Genomic DNA, 19,285 nt, shown 5'->3' on the forward strand with positions numbered 1-19,285 from the left:
TTTCCTCGCTCTAATTAGAGTAGGAATAACTGAAGCCGACAACCCCCTGTCCTTTAAACACCTGGGTCTCAACAGCCAGGCCGTTAAAGCCAGCGATCGTAAAGCAGGATGGAAGATCGGTCCCTGAGACAGCAGATCCTCCCTGAGAGGAAGTCGCCAAGGAGCGTCCGCGACCAGCCTGACCAAGTCGGAGTACCAGGCCTGACGAAGTCAGTCCAGAGCCACAAGGATGCTGGAATTCCCTCCACCTCTATCCTGCGAAGAAGTTTCGGCAGCACTTGAGAGGAGGGAAGGTATACAGTAGCTGGTACTGCCCCCACGGAGCAACCAACGTGTCTGCGGCATCCGCCTGATTATTGCGGGAGCGGGCTACCAACCTCCGCACTTTCCTGTTGAATCGAGATGCCAACAGATCCACATCCGGGGTGCCCCAACGAAGGCACAATTGGTGAAATACCTCTGGATGAAGGGACCATTCCCCTTGATCCAGAATCTGATGGCTGAGAAAATCTGCCTGCCAATTTTCCACCCCCGGAAAGAAAACCGCGGAGAGAGCTGGAACAATCGTTCCGCCCAATGAAGGATGCCGGCCACTTTACGGCCGCCAGAGCACTCTTGGTGCCCCCCTAGTGATTGACGTAAGCCACGACCGTGGCATTGTCCGACTGGATCCGAACCGGGCTGCCCCGGAGCTGCTCGGTCCAGTGAACCAGACAAAGTCTGATCGCTCTTAGTTCCAATACATTTATAGGTAACCTGGATTCTTCCATGGACCAGAGCCTTTGAGCAGATAGTCTGCCGAGAACCCCACCCGGATAGACTGGTACCCGTGGTGACAATCGTCCAATAGATCGGGAGAAATTACTTCCCCTGACTGAGCATCGGAGACCGAAGCCAAACCAGAGACTCCCTGGTCCGCTCGCTCAGCCGGATCCGATTGTCCAGGGAATCGGGATTCCGGTTCTATTTGAGAAGAATCTCCTTTTGGAGAATTCGGGTATGAAACTGGACAAACGGTACTGCCTCGAAAGAAGCTACCATCAGTACCAGAAACCTCATGCAAGTCTGAAGGGAAGGCCAGTTGACAGACAATAACAATTGAGTCGTCGACTGAATCTTCTGGAGTTTCTCCGCAGGGAGAAACACCTTTGCCAAGGATGTGTCTAAAGTTAGGCCCAGATAGTCCAACCTCTTGGTGGGGACCAGGGATGACTTCTGCAGGTTCACCAACCACCCAAACTCTTCCAAAGAGATCACGGTGATCTCAAAGTTTAGCAACAGAGCCTGCGGAGACTCCGCACGGAGAAGAAGGTCGTCCAGGTAGCCTAGAACCGATATGCCCCGCTGTCGCAACAGCGCCAAAACCGGGGTCAAACACTATTGTGAAGACCCGGGGGCAGAGGCGAGACCAAGGGGTAATGCCACAAACTGATAATGGTTCTCTCCCACAGCAAAGCGAATGAACGCTGATGTCCTGCGTAAATGGGAATGTGAAGATAGGCATCCTTGATGTCTATGGACGCCAAAAAATCCATCTGATGCAGGGAGGCCACCACTGTGCGAATGGACTCCATTTTGAATTTTTGCACCCGGACAAAACAATTGAGCGCCCTCAAGTCCAGAACTGGACGCAGCTTGCCCTCTTTCCTGGGTACTGTGAACAGGTTCGAGTAGAACCCCTGAAAACATTTTCCCCAAGTAACCGGACCACTCCTTGTTGTATCAAGTCCGTCACTGCCCCCAGCAGAGCCTTTAAGCGATCCGGGGATAGTCGTATGTTGGAAAGGAAGAACCGCACCGGTGGAAGTGATCGAAAACTCAATCTTGTATCCCGACCGTATGACCTCGCGAACCCATTTGTCTGGAATTCTGGAAAGCCACGGTCCGGAAACCGGTGAAGACATCCCCCCACCCCAGATATGGGTGGGGCCCCACCATCAGGCTGTAGTGGTCTTATTTTCAGGTCTGGAAGGACCGGACCTTTGTTTACCCGACCAGCGTTAAGCCTACAGCACCTGGTATTCCTAGGCGGTCTCCCATACAGGTACTAAACAGGCCCAACCGTGCTTAGCTTCTGAGATCAGACGAGATCGGCGCATTCAAGGTGATGCGGCCGTAGGCCCCTTTGAAACCCCCTGGGGGGTTTTTGGAGGACTTCGCCTTATCACCCGTCCCAGCGGAACGAAAAAAACTTTATGAGCGGAAAAGGAAGGTCCCTGTCTGCAACAAGGTCCTTTACCCTTAGTAGCCTGTGGTAGAAAGGTGCTCTTGCCTCCAGTGAGACCCTTGATAATCTCATCCAAGGTGGCACCAAACAGGCGATCCCCTTGAAAGGGGAGATCAGCCAAAGCTCTTTTGGAAGCTTAATCCGCCGACCAGCACTTTAACCATAACATGCGCCGGAGGACCACCGCAGAGATCGATACACGCCCCCAACAATGGAGCGGTGTCCAGGGCGGCGTCACAGACAAACTGTAGCCCTCGTACCATCTGCTCCAGCAAGTCCGCTACTGCAGGTGGGAAACTTCTCCCCTCCAGGTAACAACTTGGTCCATTCTGTAAATGTTTGTGAAACCAGAGCACTGGTAAACACTGGCCTAAAGGCCGACCCTACCAGGGAGAATATGGAGCAGGATATAGATTCCGCCCTACGATCCACCGGATCCCGAAAGGACGGAGAGTTCTCCAACGGGATAACAGTAGCTTTATTCAGTCTGGAAATCGGCGAATCCGACGACGGTGGTACCGTCCATCTTTTAAGGAGGGATTCTTCAAACGGGTAGCGCCTAGCAATACCAGGGGTTCGCTTTGGGCGGACCCATTCCTCCTTAATTATATCATTAAAACATTTGGGCAAAGGAAACACCTTCGCCATTTTGGTAGGCTTGCGAGTACCAAAAGCAATTTCAGTATCAACTGCCTCTGTAGGTGTAACCTCAAGTCTTAAGGTTTCCCGGACAGATATAATCAGTGCATCTACCAGCGCTTCGTCTTGCGCTATTAGTGGAGGCAGAAACTTCTTCCTCGCTATCCGAGTAGACGGGATACGAAAACACCAGCCCCAGAAGAGGGACCTGCAGCCGCAGCGACAGGCTCAGAATCCGTATCTGATGTGTCAGACGAAATAGGGGTAGGCGGGGGTTGCTTTTTAGCCCCCCGTCCCTGACAGGCCACCTCCACCCGGGATACAAAAGACTCCAAAACCGCTGACAATGCATCAATAGTGAGTGGAGAATTGGAGGGTCCTGTGGCCCCCTCGAGGAGATCAGGTGGGGATACATGTGTAGCAGGGTCCATGGCAAAGCCAGGAACACCTGTCAGCAAACAAAGATTGAAAAATGAAAAAACCTTTTTTTTTTCTATGTAATCCCGCAGCGCAACAGCGCCCCTCAGTGCCACCTGTTTTGGAACCCCCACAGAGAGACCCCAAGGGCTCACCACCTGATGCACAGAAGCTCCTACCGAACTGCTCTCAGCGCTGTCCTTACAGAACAGGAAGTCTTATGGATCGATTTACCCGGGTAAAAGAGGCGTCTCCGCCCCTTTACACGTCTTCCGGCACTCCCACAGCTGCTCCTCGAGGCTGGATGTATCAAAGATGGGCGCCGCCATACAGGGGACACTTAGGCTACGCCAAAATGGCGGCCTCGCGTGCCCGCAACGGCGCTCCGTGCAGCTGCAGCGACTGATCGCTCGGTAAGTGCTTGTACCCTTCATGATTTGCGGCGCATACACAGACCTTAGTCATGGATTCTCAACAATAAATGGATTTTTGTAAAATCTTACCATAAAATCCTTTTCTCTTAGCTCATTGACAGACGTAGTCCTCGGTGATACAGCACCTTCGGGTTATGTTGCCTCCACAGGAGTAGGATTAGACAGGAAATGAAAAATGCTCTGGCCACACCCCAGGGGCAGTCCCCGAGGGTATATCCTCTCTCTCTCCGCCACAGCAAATCAGTTATGTCACAAAAGCAGTGCTTAGAGAATTTAACCCAACAAAAACAGAGGGGCGGGTACTAAGTCTGTCAATGAGCTAAGAGAAAAGGATTTTACGGTAAGATTTTACAAAAATCCATTTTTCTCTATCGCTCATTGACAGACGTAGTCCTCGGTGATACAGCACCTTCGGGAAGTCCCAGAGCAGTATCACAAATGAGGGGTGGGAAAATGGAAATCAAATCCAAATCTAGAAGGGCCAACCGGTGCCAACTAGAAGTTTACAATGCTCATCCTTAATGATGAGACTCAACAAAAAAATTTTCAAACAGAAAAAAACCCTCGAGGTAGACCACCGGTCTCCTCAAATTGCGGCCTGCAAAACCTTGCGGCCAAATGAGGCATCCGCCGATGCCATCACATCAATTTTATAAAATTTTGTAAAGGTATGTACTGACGACCAGGTGGCCGCTTTACATACCACTGACGCCTGATGGCGAAAGGCCCAGGAAGTACTGAGCGCTCGAGTGAAGTGCGCCCTAACAGGGAACGGAGGATTCCGACCCTTAATAGAATAAGCCTGTACCACCGTCTGACTGATGCATGTAGATATGGTCGCGGCAGACACAGGCAACCCCCTTCAAGGGCTATCCGTGATCACAAAAAGTGAGTCCGTCTTACGAAAACCACTTTAGGAAGTAAGGATGGATTCGGAAGAAGAACCACCTTATCCTTATGAACCACCAGATCTGGGGAACGACAGGATAATGCGGCCAGTTCTGACACCCTGCGTACAGAAGTAATGGCCACCAAGAAGGCCACCTTCTGGGAATGTAAGCAAGAATCTCCCTAATATCTTCAAAGAGAAGTTTCTGAAGAACCGACCACACTAAATTAAGATACCAGGCGGTAAGGGTGCGCACACTGGCGGAGCCAGATGTCGCACCCCCTGGATGAAATTCCGCACCAAGGAATGATTAGCCAAAGGTTTCTTGAAAGAAGATTGCTAACGCCGAAAACCTGACCCTTGATCGTGCTGAAGGATAGTTTCTGCTCAACCCCTTGTTGCAGACAGACCAAAATTCGGGTCACCGAATAGGTCTGTGGGGGAAATCCAATAGATTCACACCATGCAATATAAGACTTCCATGTGCTGGAAGTCGCTTTCCTTGCTTTAACTGGAGGTAGGAATAACTGAAGCTGACACTCCCTTGTCCTTCAGTACCTGGGTCTCAATGGCCAGGCCATTAAGCCAGCGACTGTAAAGCAAGATGGAAGATCGGTCCCTGAGACCGCAAATCCTCCCTGAGAGGAAGTCTCCAAGGAGCGTCCGCGACTAGCCTCGCCAAGTCGGCGTACCAGGCTCGACGAGGTCAATCCGGAATTTCCAGAATAACTGGAATTCCCTCCACCTCTATCCTGCGAAGAAGTTCCCGCAGCAACTTGAGAGGATGGAAGGCATGCCGTAGCTGATACTGCCCCCACGGGGCGATCAGCGTTTCTGCTGCGTCCGCTAGAGGATCGTGGCGCGAGCTACAAACCTCCGCACCTTCCTGTTAGGCCAAGGTGCCAACAGATCCACATCCGGGATGTCCCAATGAAGGGACAGCTAGGGAAAAACCTCTGGATGAAGAGGCCATATGCGATTGGATCTGAATCGGGCTGCTCTAGAGCTGCTCGATCCAGTAAATCAGACAAAATCTGATCGCTCTCAGTTCCGATACCCTTATTGGTAATCTGGATACTATCGGAAGAAATGACTTCCCCTGGTTGAGCATCGGAGACTTCCTGGTCCGCTCGCTCAACCGGATCCGATTGTCCAGGGAATCGGAATTCTGATTCCATTAAAAAAGAATCTCCTTCAGGAGAATTCGGGTATGAGACTGGGTATACGGTACTGCCTCTAAGAAGGCCACCATCAGTCCCAGCCAATTGACGGACAGCAACATCCGAATCGTTGACTGAACCTTCTGGAGTTTCCCAGCAAGGAGAAACTCTCTTGCCCAGGAAGTATCCAACCTTAGGCCCAGATAGTTCAGTCTCCTGGTGGGAATCAGGGATGATCTTTGGGAAAGCGAAAAAACGCTGATGTCCTGTGATGATGGGGATATAAAGATAGGCATCCTATATGTCTATGGACGCCAGGAAATCTCTGATGCAGGGAGGCCACCACTGTACGGATGGACTCTATTTCTTCCCAAGTCCAGATTTGGACGCACCTCTTTCCTGGGCATTGTGAATAGGTTTGAATAGAACCCCTGAAACCGTTCAATGTTAGAAGGGAAGAATCGCACCGGTGGAAGTGATCGAAACTCGATCCTGTGTCCTCCAGAAACCGGTGAAGACATCCCCCCCCCCACCCCAGAGATGGGTAGGGGCGCACCAGGCTATATTCTTCAGGCTTGGCTGAGCCAGACTTTTTGTTTAGCCGACCAGCGCCCTTTGAAACCCCTCTAAAGGGGCTTTGGAGGGTTTCGCCTTATCGCCCGCCCTCGCGGAACGAACAACTCTATATGAGCAGAAAATGAAGGTCCTCGTTAGTTACGAGGTCTTTTTATCCTAACAGTCTGTGGCAAGACAGCAGGTGGTACCGTCTATCCTATAAAGAGGAATTCCTCAAACGGATAGCACCTAGCCATGCGTTTGGAAATAACAGGGGTTCGTTTCAAAACGACCCCATTTGGGTAAAGGAAAATCCTTCGCCCTTTTGGTAGGCTAACAAGTACCAAAAAGGAATCTCAGTTTCAGCTACCTCTGCCGGTGTAACCTCAAGACTAAAGGTTTCCCGGACGGACACAACTAGTGCATCCACCCCTCTTGTGCTATGGCGGAGGCAGAAACGTGCTCCTCACTGCTGAGGAGATATTACCTGAGACAACAGCCCCCTAAGAGGGACCTGCAACGGCATTGACCAGTTCCGAATCCGTATCTGAAGTATCTGATAAACAATAGGGGTAGGCGGGGGTCGCTTCTTGATCCCCGTCCCTGACAGGCCACCTCCACCCGGGATACCAAAGACTCCAAAACTGCCGATAATGCATTAAAAACAAGTGGGGTACTGGAGGGTCCTGCGGCCACCTTGAGGGGATCAGGTGGGGATACCTATGCGGCAGGGTCAATGATTATACAAGACACTTGCCAGCGACAAAAAATTACAAAGTAAAAAAAAAAAAAAAAAAAAACTTTTTTTTTTTTTTTTTTGTGTCCCCCAGTCGCAACAGCGCCCCTCAGTGTTACCTGCCTTTTTGGACCCCACAGAGAGAGAGACAGACCCCAAGGCTCATCCCTGATGCACAGAAGTTTTCATCAGCTTGCTCAGTGCTTGCCTTGTTACAGACAGGAAGTCTTTGGCCCTATTTCCTGGGTAAAAGAGGCGGCTCCGCCCCTTAACACGCCTGCCGGCTCCTCCCCCTGGCTCCATGAGGTGTTTGAGTCACCTCAAACATGGCCGCCCCCATGCTGGAGACACGAGGCTACCCCAAAATGGCGGCCTCATGCAATCTACCAGACAATGGCGGCGGCCTGCACAGAATAGCGGCATGTCTGCAGAAAAATCTCGGCCTCACAACCCTTCACCCTCATGGTGGTCAGCGTGGTCGGCGGTACCGGACCCTGGCGGGCCGTGGCCGTCGGGAGGCATCTGCTTAGCTGGAGGAATGATCTGGAATGCAGTATACATGTATAGACATCGCCCTGTGGCTACTGACAGGTAGGATACCTTATACTATCACAGTAAAGTTCTAGTACTGCCACTGACTACAATCATTTACATATTTTTACAATTAGATTGTCAGCTCCCAAACCAAGCCTCCTGGCTTCTTGTACACAAAAATCACACTCAATTAGGGGGATCTGTGACATGTTTTAGGATAGAGGGGAACCCATCCTTACCATTACAGAGAGGGGCCCGCATTCACCACAAGACCCGTCAGGGGGAAAGGGGGAACATACTACTCACCATACCGGAACCAGGCGGGCGCCAACTCCTGACAGTACCCCTCTCCACAGAGGTAGGAGGGCTGTCGACCAATACGGGCGCCGTGACTCATGGTCTTTGGCGTTTCAGCGAGACGTTTAACTGGCAGGGTCAGTCCCCGTCCAGTGGGACTATGTCGCGGCCGACCCAGCGCGGAGCTATGGCCTGCACGCGCTCGTAGGCTGAACTGGGGTGACCACTGGATCTCAACATCCCGCCCGTCGCCCAGTTCAGCTTTCTTGCTTGAAGATCTCACAGGAACACTGGAGAAAAAAAGCTGTCTAAAAATTCTTTTCTAAGAAAAAAATCCTGCCAGGACCGAAGATCCCAGCAAGGTATCTAGGTCCTTACTCCTGACTAGACAGAAAAAAACTGATTTGCTGTGGCGGAGAGAGAGGGGATATACCCTCGGGGACTGCCCCTGGGGTGTGGCCAGAGCATTTTTCATTTCCTGTCTAGTCCTACTCCTGTGGAGGCAACATAACCCGAAGGTGCTGTATCACCGAGGACTACGTCTGTCAATGAGCGATAGAGAAAAAGCAGTTTGCAGCAATAGTTTTTACCGGATTGTCCGCTCCCAAACCAAGCCTGCTGGGGTGGTGTCCTGTAAGGGGCGGCCTGGGCCCGAGTAGTACTCGGCTCGGCCTGCCGGCGGGAGGGAGCTCGCAGGGATGGATTGCGACCACCCCATCTTAGGAGGAGTGTGTTTACAGGATAGGAGGGAACCCGGTGATGAGGGTCCGACCATCCCACGGATAGGCCCGCGTCCACCTGACAGAGGGAAAGGGGACATTTCTACTCACCATACCGGAACAGGCGGTCACCAACTCCTGACAGAACCCCTCTCCACCGAGGTGGGGGGGCTGTTGGCCAACAAGGACGCCACGACTCCGATTCAGACTGGTCGTGGATGACCTATCGAGGCGTTTAACTCGCGGGGCCAGTCCCCGTCCAATGGGACTATGTCGCGGCCGACCCAGCGCGGAGCTAGGGCCTGCACGCGCTCGTAGGCCGGCTGGGGGTGACCACTGGATCTCAACATCCAGCCCCTCGCCCAGCTCCAGCATAATTGCTTGAAGATCTCACAGGAACAAAAACTGGAGAAAAAAAAAAACTAACTAAAAAAGATCTAAAAAAGCTTGCCAGGACCAGAGATCCCAGCAAGGAACTTAGGTCCTTACTCCTGACTAGGCAGAAAAAAAACTGACATCCTGTAGCAGGAAGTGAGAGGATATACCCTATGGGACTGCCCCTAAGGTGTGGCCAGAACGTTTTTCCTGCCTAGTGTCCTACTCCTGCAGGGGGCAGTATAACCCTACTGATATTAATCAAAGAGGACTGCGTCTGTCAATGAGCGACAGAGAAAATTGGTTTCAATATTGAGCCCGCTAACACATGTAAATGGCGGGACAGAGACGTAATCCTTCTATCAACGGGGTCCGTAAAGGCCAGGGATTCTTCCACCGGGACCACAGTAGACTTATTCCACCAAGTGGAAACCTTATCCGCGAAGGGATAACGGCGTTTAAAACGCTTGGGCACCACTAGCATGTGCTTGATGCGCCCCCACTGTTCATTAATAATATTGACAAAAAATTCTGGGCAGAACACTTTGCCCGATTTCTGGTATTAGCAGGTGTCAAATGACACTGTAGACTCATCCGCCATTTTTTAAGTTTCTCGCACTGAAACTATAAGTGCTTCCACCAATGCGCTTTCCCGTGAAGCAGCTGACGAGGACATGTCTTCTTCGCCATCAGAATGCGATGACACAGAGCCACCAGGGTGGGGTGTGTTTGCTGCGGCCATATCTGCCTCAATCTGAAGATACAGCAGAGGGAGGCGAAGGTAAAGGACGCTTATGGCTAGCAGCGCTTTTTAACACTAAATCCACTTTTGACACCAGGCTTTCCAAAACTGCTGTAAAAGTCTACACGGGCTGCCACCCAGAAGGGTCCGCAGCCGCACTAAGGGGTTATTGTAGGTGAGATTTTGTCCTGGGACTCCATTTACATTGAATTAAAAAAAAAAATGCAGTGTCACTTTAAAAAAGTCGCAAAAACGCAATCGCACCACTGCACTGGTGGTACAGCAAGTCCCAGCATAACACAGTCTGTTAGTGTGTGTGAGGAAACCCACAAGAGACCCCAAAAAACGTTACCAAACCTATCAGGAGGCTTGCAGAACGATCTGTACAGCAGAAAGAAAAATCTGACATAGGAAATGAAAAGCACCTGGGTCATGCCTAGAGTGTCTAGTGTATATGCCTATGCTGTCCAGCACCATGGACTACAAGAAAATGGCCGCCCCATGCATTACAATAGGGTAAATTTTAGAAAATGGCTGCTCATGCATTACAATGAAGAGATTCTGACATTAATGCAGGCAAAATCGACAGCAAAATGGTGGCCCCCATGCGGTCTTCAGAAACCCGGGGGGGTCAACAAAGGCATCGGATGGTACCCGAGAGGCCAGCGGAATCGAGGGATACCCGAGGGTCCGACGTCCACCCCAAGACCGCCAGAGAATTAGGAAGACACTTACCATACCACAATATCAAGTGGGCGCCACTCCGAACATACTACCTCCCATCCAGGATGGGGATGCTGCCAGCCAAGGGGTACGCTGGGACTCAGGTCGTTTGCGTCCCAGAGAGACGGTCCACTTGCAGGCTCGTCCTCGTCCAACAGGGCTCTGTCGTGGCGAGGCCGACTGCTGGACTATAACCTGTTCACGCTCACTGGCCAGGCCAGGAGACCTTAAGGATCTCTAATATCCAGACCGAAAGCAAGCCGGCTGTTGCTTGTAGTTCTCCAGGAACTCTACTAAAAAGAATAAAATTACAAAAAAAGGTTCCCAAAAAGTTACAGCTAAGACAGAAGTCCCAGCAGGGAACTAGGTCCTACTCCTAAACAAACTAGGCAGAAAAACCGAGGGCTGTAGCAGAATGTGTGGGGTTATGCCTTCAGGGACTGCCCCATAGGCATGGTGAAAGCTTTTTCCTAGTGCCCTACTCCTGTAGGGGGCAGCATAACCCAATGGTCAAGAAGATATGAAGCTGCGTCTGTCAATGAATGATAGAGAAATCAACAATTTACGCCTTTAAAAAGCCTGAAGGCAGTGACTGGTTTTCTGGGTCCTGTACATGGCGAGACTGCCAAAAAGTCTCACACGTGGGGTATCCCCACACTCAGGAGAAGCAGAGTGTATTTTGGGGTGTAATTCCACATAAACTCATGGCATGTGTGCAACATATCATTTCAATGTGACAACTTTGTGTAACAAAATATAGATTTCTTTTTGTTATTTTTCAAACGCCAGTGACAAAAAAAAAAATTAAATATTCAATGGGCTCATTATGCGCCTCAGGAAATTCCTTGGGGTATCTACTTTCCAAAAAGGATAGTTTGGGGGTGTGGGGGTTTGTACTGCCCTGCTATTTTAGCACTTCAAGAACTGAGCTAGGCAAAGTAAAAGCTGCGTAAATTCCAGTATATACACCATAGTTTGTAGATGCTATAACTTATGTACAAAACCAATAAATACATGCTTATTGAGATTTTTTTTTTTTTTTTTCAAAAGACATGTTGCTAAATATATTTTGTCCTAAAAATTGAGTTTATTGCATATAGTTTAGAAAAAAAAAAAAAAAAAAAAAGTAGAAAATGTAATTTTTTTCCTCAAATTTTTCGGTCTTTTTTCGTTTATATCACCAGGTGATCAAATACCACCAAAAGAAAGCTCTATTTGTGGGGGGGAGGACATAAATTTAGTTTGGGTACAGCATTGCAATTACCAGTTAAGGTCACGCAGTGCCAAATCGCCTGTTCATTACGCGGGTAAAACCTTCCGGTCCAGAAGTGGTTAAAGCTAACCCAGAGTAATCTAGTGAACGTTTTCATATTTTTTTTCCCCCTTAATTCAGAATTCCATGAGGATGACAGCAACCTGAGGGTCTCATTTCCCTCTATTCACGTGTCAGAATACACTTCGCTCCCTGCTCTATTTTGTGCATAGAGACATCAGATCCGCTGCCTTCTGCAGTTTACAAATGCTGTGTAAAATGTGTGCTTTAGGAGGCTGTAGGTGTGCAACCACTTTAAAGAAAATTATGGCACACAAATAAGGCTGAGAGTGGAACATGGCAAATAGTTATTTTTACGAAAAAATGAAATTGCTTAAAGAGGAAAAGTAAATAGAATTAAAACAATCATATACTGTAGTTTATTTTTATTCAAAAAGTTACTGTCTCAAGACATAAATACAAATCAGAAAACAGTACAGAGGACAATAGAATGTGGAGGACAACGGGTTAGGTAAATATATAAAACATTTTAGCTGGTTGAAAACAAAGCTGTAAGAACTGCTTTCACAAAGATATACTCTGCCTAGAGTAAGAAAGAAACTGACTTAAGTTTAAAATCATATATACACAGTCCTCTCAGCAGTTCTACTAAATGCAGTGGTGTGAAGGAAGAATAGGCAGTCATTTCAGACATGATTATTAATGCGACATGAATCAAGATGGATCAGGTTCTGTGTTAGACTGTGAGGTTTAAAACTTATATTTTAGAAGTCTCTAGTTAATTTATGGTTTTTGGCTACCTCAGCCTAAAGGTGATCATTACACAATTTGACAGCAGTTTTTTTTTTTTTCCTTTTTGTTTTTTTTTTTTTGTTTTTTTTTTTTATTTTTTTTACACAAGAGAAGTTTGTGTATTGCAAGCATAAGGCATGGAATGACTTAAACCTCAGAGGAAAAAATGAAGACAACTGACAAAAAAAAAAAGAAATATACACATGAAATATAACTTAAAATTTTACCTTTATGTCTAGCTGCCTAAGCTGGGCAAAATGAGTTGGGTTGGATGGCAAATATTGACAACTGGCTGTGAAGGATGAAGTGTAGATCAAAGCTTTTATAGAATAAAGCCATGTGTTGCTTAGTTTCTCAACTAATTTAAAAATACAGGAAATGTACTGTAACCTGCTGGAAGTATACTTAACCTGAAGACTGCTTGCAAAGACAAATAGATAAAACAATATAAAATACAAATTTAAAAATCATTTCAAAGCGATTATTACCGCTTCAACTATTTTTTAAACATTGTTAAAACTTTCAATATATTTCTGAAACCTCAATTTAAGTTGGAATTTAAAAGTAAGAAAAAACTAAACAAACTGCGCAATTATAAAATCAGCACCAATTTATATATATATATTTATATATCATTTTATTTAAAATTTAGAACCCTATTCCCACACTCTAATAAGCTGTATAATTTCTGTTTAAATTTTTTTTTTTTCTTTTTTTTCTTTTTATGCAAACATACTACAATAAGCTTCTCTTTATTTGGAGACAAAATACAGTGGCACTACTGGAAGGAATTTCACAACATTACAAGTTTGGTAAAGGACAAGCAAACTTTAAAAGGTTATTATTAATGAGCAAGCATGGTTATGTCTGGATATCCTTAGAGAAAATTACCCACTGACAGTTTTTTTTTGGGGGGGAAAGGCATCGTGTAAGGCTCCTTTATTAAAATAACAATAAAATGTCTCAGCTACTGACATCTTTAAAAAAAAAAAAAAAATAAAAGTTTCTGAGATCAGTCTAATTTGTGAGTTTATACATTTTGCAAAATACAGGAAACTATTACATAACCATACTGAATTATAAATATAAATGCTATGATTTCAGCTCTTGTGTGGAGTTAAGAGAACCAACATTATTCATTAATTGGGAGTTTGATTATATAAAAAAAAAAAAAAACTATGCATTATAACTGGACAAACGAAAATACATAAATAAAAAATTATTTTCTCCAAAATGGTACAATGTAGCTTATTTTCAAACTGTTTACTTGTCCTTTATATTTTTTCAGGCATTCAAAACTGCCCTTCAATGCACTTAATCTTGGTAAGCATGTCAAATTCTCCTTAGAGAAAATTCTGTACAGAATTTTAATGTATCTACCACAAATTTGTCATTAAAAACTTCCTCTTCCATTTTAAAAAAACACTTCACCACAGAGTTGATAGATGAACTTGTATTAAAACATTGATACCCCAAGCACCTAGAGAGAAAAAAAAATGAGCGTTAGGAGTATGAAAGAGATGTGGACAGATATGATGAATTTAAATTAATAAAAAGAGGGGGGAGAAAAAAAAAAAAAAAAAAGAATAAAGTGCAGTTTGTAAGGTAGCAAACCACTTAAAAAAAAAAAAAAAACAATGGAAAATGTTATTGAAGAACGATCTGAATCTATGAAGATGTGATATGCTGCCATCAAGTGTTTGTTATAAAGAACTACATAGTCTATAAATGGAGATGAATGTGGAAAATGTTTTTTCTAAGTGAATGCTGATGTTCTAACAAACTTTTCTTGTGTTTACATTTAATTTTATGTTGGATTTAGTTTTGTTTTTTGTTTTGTTTTTTTAAGTAAAATTGACATAGTACATTTAAACAATTTAATACAGTAATTGTACGAAAATAAAGTACAGAAAAGTCAACTTATTTTGAAAACTAAAAGTGGTTAATGCAGTAAATGCATTTATTGCTACTATTATATGCATATATGGTTCTACTTGTAAAGCTTCTAGCATAAGGGAGGCTACATGCCTCTAATAAGCAAAGAACAATGACACCAATGTTTGAAAAACCATGACAGTCTAACCTGGTAACCTAAGCATATATCTCTGGGAGGACAGAGATCTTTTCATTGACAATGTTAAGGCCTCAAAAACATACCCAGAGTTTACAGCTTCAATACACTCCACAAGTTTATTATGGTTGTCAAATTCAGTGCCAGATAAATGATTTCATCTATTAACCACAAACTAAAAAAATAAATCTGTGCTACACAACATCTGTCTGCCTAATAATTACTACTAGAAAATGCACTATGCAGTGTGGCAAATCCATTGGGGGAGATAGCAACAGTATATTAAAGTTCTATGAAAGGTTAAGATAAGTCAATTTCCAGTTACAATCGCAGACAAATGAGCAATCACAGCCTTCGCTATGTTATTTCATTATCTTTAATATGGCAGGTATTATGTATTTTAGGCTTACAGATTCATCCATGATTGATGCAGGATCAAAGAAATCAGGTTTAAGTTCTGTTCGCTCTCTCCTGTTTTTAGATGGAGGCTAAAGAAAGGGAAACAATTGTCATGATTAGTATTACATAAACAAGGCAAGTATAACAGACTAAATGAATAGGGTAGATTCCATTTTAACACTACTTAAAGTGTTGGTTACCTCTTAAGAAAAAAACACCCCAATATGCATTAAAATTTACATACTGCTTGATATGTTGCCTGTAAATTTTTATTATTATTAAGCAGGTTGCTAAGAAATACCTGGTGATTTTGTGAGTTTTGCAAGGTCCAGTTTCAAACTGAAAATGCATGGCACAGAGGCAGATACATCCTAGTGTGGTCGGTTTATGTCCCTTGGTCACCTGCTAGGTGACGTACATACTGCAGTCAGTTTGGTGACATGCATCCTCCCAGCCCTGTTCTGTTGGTTGACAGCAGAGCCTCACTGTCACAACTACAGCGCACAAAGATGGGGAATTCAGACACCTACCGGATGGATTAAGGTCAGTAGAGAAGTGGAAAGCTGTAGAAAGTTTGTTATTTGTGTAAGCATGGCTGTAGGAAGAGATAGAAGCCATATCACAGGAGGATAGGGAGGGCTGCATAATGCTCAGACTGTCAGCTGGAGTGTGGTTAAAACACTCTGTGAGGTGGGGAGTGGCTGAAGGACTTAAAGGCAAAAGCTGGATTGCAGGTGATTGATATAGGAAAGGGCTTCAGACTATCCGCAGAATCAAGCACATGTTGGAACACTGTTTGAGATGGAGAGCAGCTGCAGGACTGGAGGAGAGAGGAGTCAGCCAGCACTGATTGTGGATAGGGGAGAGATGCAGGCTATGTAAGACAAGAATACAGATAAGGGAATGTACTTCCCTCCTGCGTGTGACAGATGCTGCCCATCCAATTAGTACACATTCTCTCCATGAGGGAGAGGGCAGTGGAGGGCTATGCAGTCATGTGATCACAGGATAAATCATCATTAAAAGTACAAAACTATTTTTCACAAAGCTACATTTGATTATTGTTGTTAAATGTTGTTTCCTATATAAAAATGTACTGTTGTAGTGTGTTCACAAAACTCCTAAATATACAGCTGAAGGACACATATGGAAGCAGTTATGTGACGAAGGGTGTTTTTTTTTTGTCCAGCAAGTCTTGAGATTTAGACAGCCCAGCACAGGCTAGACACATCACTTTTCTCTATTGACGTAAACAAGTGGCATATCACCCCAATCTAACTAGCCCTTGCAGGAAGGTGCACATGGAAGGGAAACACACAAACTAATTTTCCAGCACACTTACCAGCTAGCATGGAAAAAAAAAAAAAAAAAAAAAAAAGCACAACAATGTATTTACGTCTAACAAGTACCAGAGGGTTTAGTATGCACATAACAGTAAGCCGCAGTACCTATGTCAAGGCTAGTTATAGGTTGCTTGTACAGTTGGTCGAATTTTATGCGGGAACACACTGGATATCTTCAGCTGCCATTGTGCTCTTGCTGAGAGTCCCTGTGCCTTTAAGGAAGGGTGAGCTCCCTTCCAGGCTAACTTGCCCTTTAATCCATTCATTGTTAAATGTGCTCCAACTTGGAGACTCTCAAAACTGTAGCGTTAGGACTGCAGTTTACAGAAGGGCCGTAATGTAGGCACTGTGGCTTACACATTTATTTGCAAATGAGTGTAAACGAAACCTTTGGTTTTTAACGTGCATTGATGGACAAGAACAATTTATTTTTTTGCGGACTAGCTGGTAAGCGTGCTAGGAAACTTTTGTTTGCTTGTGATTTCTGTTGAAGTTTCACTTTCCCTGAACTTAGTTTGTGACTGAACAATGAAGAAGCAGTAGACTGAAGTGGTCACCATTTCTCCTGATGGCAAATGCACATATTGCAAACTAGAAGGACTCCGAGCACTGAAATGTTCTCACTTAGTTGGAGTTCTGTTATAAAAGGGATTACAAGAAGTCAAGACAAATGTCAGGTACGTCCCCTGACTGAAATAAAAAGGCACATAGGTTTATCATTTAAATTTGCCTGAAATCCTGTTAAATATTAACCTAAAGTTCTAAACCATAAGAATTTTTTTTTTTAAAGCATATATTCCTGTTTTTTTTATATACAGAAAACATAAGGTTATATTAGAGGTGATACGGCCATTTGCTAAACACCGTAGCCAGCCTTTTAAAGCCTATTCATAACATGTAAGCCACATTAAGGAACTTGCGGTCTGTTGGTGAGTTCTTTGCCTAAAGCAGCACCATGTCACATAAATAACAGATGTGCTCTCTTCCCAGTTTTCTTTTTTGTTTCCCACTTTGCTGCTAGTAAATCAGTCCTGAAGCATATTTGTAAAGCACATTGTTATGCTTTATAAAAACGTTCCAAGGTTTCTTCATTTTTTTAAAGCTGTGGTATGGCCAGTCAGGTCATACGGCTGCCTTTTAAACAAAATCCTTCTCCTCACAGTGCACAATGTAATACAACAGCATGAAAAATTGGTAAACTGATCAATAAAATATGCTCAAAAAACCACTATGGAAATTACCATTGAAGATTTTTCACTAAAAGTTAAACAATTGACCTTTTATACATACTATTACATATACAAAGAGCGAATGCTCTCTACTTACCAAGTCTATATCCATGGTGTCAAAGTCCATACCCTCATTAAGATCTTCAATTCGTCCCTCTGAAGACATCATGACATCCTCAACAATAGGCTCTTCATCATCTTCCATTAAACCTGGATTGCGCCGTCTGGTTAAGGGAAAAAAAAATGTAAATAAAGTTTTATTTTTACTTTACCTTGCAGTAAAATATAGGATCACAATCATTAAGAACTTAAAGACGAACTTTAGTCAGAAACTAAACTCCTGCTAGATAACCCCTTTTACAGGTATGTAAAATATTGGGGGGAAAAAAAAAGTGCCTATACTGTTAGAAATCCAGTAATACACTGCCTTACCATGGTCTGCACATGCTCACTTGCTCTCATTTTTAGGCAGTGTGTCAAATTTGTAGAGGCCAATTTGCCAACAGAATAAAGATTTAATTACGGTTCAGGAGCTCTGGGCTTCAGCAAAATGAAGCCTTCAGCAAGAAGAAACAAGAACAATGCTGGAGGCAATTTACAAGACACACCAATTTTGGTAGCATAATTATTATTGTGGAATGTATGTTTCTTGCTAAAGAACATTTTTATCAAGAGGTTATGGGTAAAGGTCCACTTTAACCACTTAAGCCCCGGAAGATTTTACCCCCTTCCTGACCAGGGCCTATTTTGCGATTCGGTACTGCGTGACTTTAACGGACAATTGTGCAGTCGTGCGGTGCTGTACCCAAACGAATTTGACGTCCTTTTTTCCCCACAAACAGAGCTTTCTTTTGGTGGTATTTGATCACCTGTGCGATTTTTACGCTATAAACAAAAAAAGAGCGACAATTTTGAAAAATAACAATATTTTTCACATTTTTTTATATGAAATTCCCCCCAAAAAAATGTAAAAATCAAATTTTTTTAACATTTTAGGCCAATTTGTTTTCCGCTACATATGTTTGGGGGGGGGGGGGGGGAATCGCAAAAAGCGAATTTTGATTGGTTTGCGCAAAAGTTATTGCGTTTACTAAGGGAAAGATTTTTGTCATTTTTGTTGTTTTTTTTTTTTACACGTAATGGCGGCGATCTGCAATTTTTTTTGCGGTACTGCGACATTGCGGCGGACAGATCGGACCATTGACTGACATTTTTGACACTTTTGGGGGTACCAGTGACATTACTGCAGTAATCAGAGCTATACATATGCACTGTTACTGTAAAATGACACTGGTAGTCAAGGGGTTAACTTTTTTGAGAGGGAGGGGTTGTGTGTGTCCCTAGGGGCGTGATTCTAACTGTGATTGGCTGTGGCTTGAGGTGTATGAACAGTGATCAACGGTCCTACATAGTAGAACCGTATGATCACCATTCATACACAGGGGAGAATGACAGGCGGCTTGTTTACATTAGCTGCCTGCCTTTCTCCCTCTCCACCCGACGATCGCGAGTGACCGGCGGACATCGGGTCCGCCGGTCACATGCGCGGGGGGGTTCGGGACCGTGCGGGAGCACGCCTCCGGCGCCGCGCGCTCGCTCGCTCCCTAGACCCTCACAGGCTAGCGACGTAGCCCTACGTCGCTCTGCCTATGAGGGGCTGACTGCCGACGTAAATAGTCGTGCGGCAGTCAGCAAGTGGTTAAGGTGTTCTTTGAATCTGCAAATACAAGA

The 19,285-nt window shown here is 45.0% G+C and overlaps 1 protein-coding gene across 2 annotated transcripts in view; it reads right to left on the bottom strand.

The window, feature by feature from the left end:
• Nucleotides 1-13,670: 13,670 nt before the first annotated feature.
• Nucleotides 13,671-19,285, bottom strand: part of STAG2 (STAG2 cohesin complex component) — a 232,976-nt gene continuing 227,361 nt past the window's right edge. For both annotated transcript variants that reach the window (XM_082262770.1, XM_082262771.1), the window contains exons 33-35: nucleotides 17,652-17,778; nucleotides 14,994-15,071; nucleotides 13,671-13,992 (exon numbers count right to left, since the gene is read on the bottom strand). In XM_082262770.1, the coding sequence (XP_082118896.1) occupies nucleotides 13,969-13,992; nucleotides 14,994-15,071; nucleotides 17,652-17,778 (229 nt within the window). In that variant the 3' untranslated portion in view covers nucleotides 13,671-13,968. The remainder of the gene's footprint in view (nucleotides 13,993-14,993; nucleotides 15,072-17,651; nucleotides 17,779-19,285) is intronic.

The sequence above is a fragment of the Pelophylax lessonae genome (genome assembly GCF_965119305.1).
Source record: "Pelophylax lessonae genome assembly, chromosome: 7".
In the NCBI taxonomy this organism is placed as follows: domain Eukaryota; kingdom Metazoa; phylum Chordata; class Amphibia; order Anura; family Ranidae; genus Pelophylax; species Pelophylax lessonae.